General features: G+C 29.0%; 1 protein-coding gene across 1 annotated transcript; it reads left to right on the top strand.

Annotated features, from left to right (window-relative positions):
• Positions 1 to 359: 359 nt before the first annotated feature.
• On the top strand, positions 360 to 3,054 carry LOC129918403 (vacuolar protein sorting-associated protein 26C). Its single transcript, XM_055998909.1, has 4 exons — positions 360 to 516; positions 579 to 1,124; positions 1,188 to 1,410; positions 2,713 to 3,054. The coding sequence occupies exons 1-4, from the start codon at positions 457 to 459 to the stop codon at positions 2,829 to 2,831; spliced, it is 948 nt and encodes a 315-aa protein (XP_055854884.1). The 5' UTR covers positions 360 to 456; the 3' UTR covers positions 2,832 to 3,054.
• Positions 3,055 to 5,593: the final 2,539 nt, after the last annotated feature.

The raw sequence follows: 5,593 nt of genomic DNA, 5'->3' as shown, positions 1-5,593 counted from the left end.
AGGGCTGAACCACATTTGTACAACTAGCCCTAACTCACCTATTTTGATAAGTAGATGGCTTTTGTACGTCGATTGAGATACCAATTAGAGATGAAGCATGAACTGGAAAATAAACAAATATATGAGCGAAAAAAAGATGAATAAATTGATCTAGATTGTTTTATTTTGTAATCATGATATGGATTATTGGTCATAATAAAGCAACCATTTCCAAAAAAGTTTGCAAAACAGTTGAATCATGTGTGTAGGGTCTTAAATTTTTCTTGATAACAATAAATAATCCATCATTTTTGAACACATCCCTTACATATCATAAATCACGAATGACATGAACAAAACAAAACCAAGAAATGTCAGGATAAAAACAACTGTCAATTTTTTATAAAGTGCATCAAAAATCAATTTTTATTAAAATTCCTCCCACAAAAGAAAAACAAGAAAAACACACAAATAAAAATGAGTGCAATACCCTTTGAAATAAAACTAAAGCGCGAAAATAAAATATATTATGAAGGAGTAAGTTTGAAATGTATAATTCAATAAAAACAACTCATGATTAAGTCTTTCTCTCCAATCAGGAAATGCTTACTGGCGTTGTCCAATTCAATTGTCCAACTGAATCCAAACATGACGGAATCTATTTATCAATGGAAGGCATTGTCAACCTACAATTAAGTACAAAAAATGTTGGCATTTTCGAAGCCTTTTACAATTCAGTTAAACCCATTCAATTGTTAAATACTAATTTGGAATTGAGTGCACCTGGAAAACTTGCTCAAGGTTTATCTGAATTCCACTTTGAATTGCCATTAGTTTGTACTAAAGAACCACGAATTCTATACGAAACATATCACGGTGTATTCGTGAATATCAATTATCAATTAAAATGCGATGTCAAAAGAAGCTTCCTGGCTAAAAGCCTGCAAAAGACTCAACAATTTTGCATTCAATATAAGCCAAATATTGTCGATGCCAAAAAGTTGCCACCGACTGAAGTGGCATTTAGCATTAGTCCGGAATCATTGCAGAAATCTGCCAAAGAGAGAATCTCAATTCCAAGATTTCTGATAACAGGCAAGTTGGACGAAACTGAATGTTGTGTAACAAAGCCAATTACTGGACATGTAGGAAGAATTCAAGTCATTTCTTAAGACTTGTTCTGTATTTAAGCTTTGCTCTTTTTTTAGGTATCTGTCCAACATACTGAAGTAGCAATAAAATCTATCGAACTTCAATTAGTTCGTGTAGAAACGTGTGGATGTGATGAAGGCTATTCGAGAGATGCCACTGAAATTCAAACTATACAAATTGCCGATGGCAATGTTTGTCCACAATTAGAAATTCCAATTTATATGATTTTGCCAAGATTATTTACATGTCCGACGCTTATAACAAAGAATTTTAAAATTGGTAAAGTCTTCTTGAGATTCTTAGTAGTGGAGTAACTAAAGCTCAAAAAATGGCAATATTAGGGAACCCGGCCGAACAGCTCTAATTTTGATGATCTTTTTTTTTCAAACGTCGGTAGTTAATAATACTTTAAGGTCTATAGGTTAAAAATTGCCAATGTTGCCGTATTGTTTTTAAAATAATTTTTTTTCTTAAATTTCATAAAATAAATGATACCAAAAGATTCTCTAGGTAATTTAAGAAAAAAAATATATGGGAGTAAAAGACAATCTTCCATCGTTTAAGCCATAAATGCGATTTTCTCACAAACTGACTTCAAACACAAAAAAAATATTTTGAACACAATGGCAACACCTACAATATTTGCATGCACGTTTTTAAAAAGCCAGAATCTTATTTCTATCTGTAAAATTTAAATCCACTAAATTTAATCAAGAGTTTTTGAAAGAATGGTCCTCAACTAAGAATTTTGAAAAAAAACGTTGTTAAAAAATTTTAAATGACTTTTTTTCAAACTTTTTCGTAGTAAAATATAAATTTATTAAAAAAAAATTTGGCAATAAATACTATCAAATGAATTCCGAAGACTTTTGAAAATAAGAACTTTAAACTTTTGCTATTTAAGTTTCAACAATTAGGGCTATTAAATGAAGAAAAAATAACTTTATAGGTATTTAAATGTTGAACTTAAAAAAAAAATAAGTTTATTTTTTTTTTTCAAAACTTCTATTAAAAAAAGTTCTTCGAAAAAGAAATACTTTTAATTTTCTTTGATAAACTGTAATACACATTGACATTTCATTTTATAATTTCAAATTATAATAAATGTGGCAAAAAAAAAATTGAAATATAAATGGATTTTATATTACGAAAAAGTTTTAAAAAGGATATGTTAAAATTTTTGCAATAATTATTTTTTTTTTTCAAAAATCAGAGATTAATTACCATTTTTTCAAAAACCCTTTCCTCAATTTACTTAATTTTAACTTTACAAATATGACTAAGCTTCTAGCTTTAAAAAAAAAATGTGTATTTGTGAGAAAATTGCATCTATCGCCTAAACGATGGAATATTTTCCTTCACTCCCATATAGTTGTTTTCCTTTAATTGCCTAGAGAATTTTTTGTTCTTAAAATATTCAATTAAATTTATAAAATCAAAACGGCAACATTTTTAATTACCGACGTTAAAAAAAAAGATCATCAAAATTAGAGCCGTTCCCTAATATTGCCATTTTTTGAGCTTTAGCTAATCCACTATTAGTATAATTTTTTAAATAATTTGTTACTTGTTCTTTTTCAGAATTTGAAATAAATTTGGTATTCATATTCAAAGATGACTATGCTGTAACTGAAAATTTCCAAATTGTTTTGAAGAGAGTTGCACCACCTGGTGAATCGAAATTTAGTCGTGATGGCTGATAAGTGGGAGGAGGGGAGGTCAACGACAATTATAATGATGCACAAGAATGTGATGTAAAATGTCCATGTGTGTTTTCAATATTAATGTTGAACGTATAAATTAAATGTATCCAATTTTTGTTTTTTGTTTTTAGTCTTAAATAATAATAATGTTCTAACCAAGTGATTTATATAAATATAATTATATTTAGGATAACTTAATAAGTAGTTAAAATTAAAAAAAAAAAATAATAATAATAATTTCTTCCAAATTGTGGGTTTTATTTGAAACTGTTGAGATATAAGAAATAAAATATTAGATTTTGACTCACTTGAACTGTTCGCTGAAAAATAACCGAAAAAAACCCTGTATCTTAAATCTTTCGTAGCTCAAAATTTAATTTTATGGCTTACGCCACTATTGTTCTCATAGCCTCATATACAGCCCTATTCTGCTATTCGATTCACGTGAATCGAAAGATTTCCTTCCTTTATCACGTCAAACTGACTTTGAAAAACCTCGTAACTTACCAAAGAAAAGCGTGTTTTCCGTCTGTTTTAGCAGTTCTAAAGAAAAAAAATTGCTTAACTTTAATTTTACCCCCTATTTAAACGCTTCTTAGTTTAGACTTTCACGTGAATCGAATAGCAGAATATGGCCGATAGCCATACTTTAGTCTAGTAAAATACTTGTGTAACTTTGAACTAATTGCAATTGGTTTTGAGAACGCGATTTTATTGTAAACTTTTATACAAAACCACTTTATAAGAAAGAAACGAAATCTACTGAGTGGTTTAAGAAAATTCAGATTTTAAAACAGTTTTATGGTACGTAGGTAATATGTACATATGTGATAATATTTACTGTAGCAAACAGAATTTTTTTTGAGTAAAGCCTGGGTACGCAGATCGAGGTAAATTTTACCCGAGATAAAATTCCCATACAAGTTATCGATAATTTGTATGGAATACGTTGTAGCTCGGATAATTTTTTTCGATAATTTGTATGGGAGCTAAAATTTAGCGCGAACTGCGTACCAGGCTTTTTAAATGGGAGGTAAAATTCGTTTCGGAACTAAAAAAAATTAAATTTACCTTTTAGGGAACCATCCAAAATCCTTAAATATCATTTTTTAATTAGGCTTTAGCAGGCAAACAGAATTGACCAAACTGAAAATTTAGAAAAAGTTTTTTTTTTTTTTTTAAGTTTTTGGACTTATTAGTTATTAGTATTGTTAAAAATTTATTTAATGAAACGATTTTTTAAATGTTTTCATAATTGGATACAAATCATTGAGTAGTTTATTTTAAACGAACCCTCTGAATAAAGTGGCATGGTTTTCACTGGTTTATCTTATTAAAATAGCCAAACATATTTTTTTTGAAAGCCTCTGCAACTCATGGATGACTAAAAAACAGACAATATCCTGGAAAAATGATCAAGATATTTTTTTTTTCGGAAATCCGTTTTAATGTTCCTTTCATAAAATCAATTTTTCAGTTTCTTAATATTTTTATGTGCAAACTAATTGATATTAAATGATTTTCTTTAACTTAGGGAATCATTATAAACTTTTCCTACACGGATAATAATAAAGCACCTTAAAATAAGATGATGTCCACCTTAAATCAGACCCTCTTAAAACGTTGTCCACTTAAAATAAGAAGAATCCGCTTGAATTCTATTAAATTTAAGGTGAACCTTTTTTTTATTTTAATATGAATTTTCATCTTAAAAACCGACAAAAAAAATTAATATTTAAAAATTATCGTTAGACTTCAGCTTGAGTTGCAGTTTATCATACTTATTTCCAACACTGAGATAGGCTGATGGTAAAGCAATCACTTAGTGTACCAACAATTGTAGGATCGATCACCATTGGCTGCCAGTTTTTTTTTTTTTTTTTAATTAAAATGTTTCCACATAAAATAAAGAGTATTTTTATCTTAAATTAAGTGGATTATTTTTAAATTAGCACAATCAAGAAATTAATTAGATTTATTCACTTAATTTAAGACGGAATTCATCTTGACCAATAACCATACAGAAATCCGCTTAGTTTAATACGGAATCTACTTGTTTTGAGCTATTTTTTTATGAGATGAATTGTTTAGTTTAATGCAACATGCAGTGGAAAGTTTTTGATAGTGTAGTAAACGGTTTTAGAAGTGAAACGATGAACGATGATAAACATCCAGGAGCGGATGGAATTATTGCATTAGTGTTAAAAAATTGTGCAAAAGCTCTGGCTTGTCCACTCTCAGTCATTTTTAACCGTTCCCTTCATGAAGGTATTTTCCTTGATGCTTGGAAATTATCATACATTCACCCAGTTTTTAAATCAGGTTGTAAGAATGAAGTTTGTAACTATCGTCCGATCTGTAAAATTCCTGTAATACCTAAACTTTTCGAAAAAATCGTTTATAACAAATTAGTATTTCTTTTGAAAGAAGTTATTTCTCCTCTCCAGCATGGCTTCGTAAATAACTATTTAGTTAACTCCCTTGAACGTGGTTTTCAATGTGACGTAGTTTACACGGATTTTTCAAAGGCTTTTGATCGCGTAAATCATTCAATATTGCTATCAAAATTGAAAAAAATTGGGTTTTTCTCCTCGATTTTAAAATGGTTAGAATCTTACCTTACAGGTAGAACACAACGTGTTCAAATCAACAATATTCTTTCTGACTCTGTAAATGTTACTTCTGGCGTTCCGCAAGGTAGTCATTTAGGACCACTATTGTTTCTTATTTTCATTAACGATATTCCTGATCAGTTCAAT

The sequence above is a fragment of the Episyrphus balteatus genome, chromosome 4 (genome assembly GCF_945859705.1).
Source record: "Episyrphus balteatus chromosome 4, idEpiBalt1.1, whole genome shotgun sequence".
In the NCBI taxonomy this organism is placed as follows: Eukaryota; Metazoa; Arthropoda; class Insecta; order Diptera; family Syrphidae; genus Episyrphus; species Episyrphus balteatus.
Note: the sequence above shows the minus strand (reverse complement) of the source record. Positions and strands in the feature narration are given on the sequence as shown.

Excerpts from the sequence above, each read along its gene's own strand:
- LOC129918403 (XM_055998909.1), top strand. The coding sequence starts at position 457 with ATGAGTGCAATACCCTTTGAAATAAAACTAAAGCGCGAAAATAAAATA. Across the intron at positions 1,125-1,187 it reads CAAAGCCAATTACTGGACAT|GTATCTGTCCAACATACTGA; the intron begins GTAGGAAGAATT and ends CTCTTTTTTTAG. Across the intron at positions 1,411-2,712 it reads AACAAAGAATTTTAAAATTG|AATTTGAAATAAATTTGGTA; the intron begins GTAAAGTCTTCT and ends GTTCTTTTTCAG.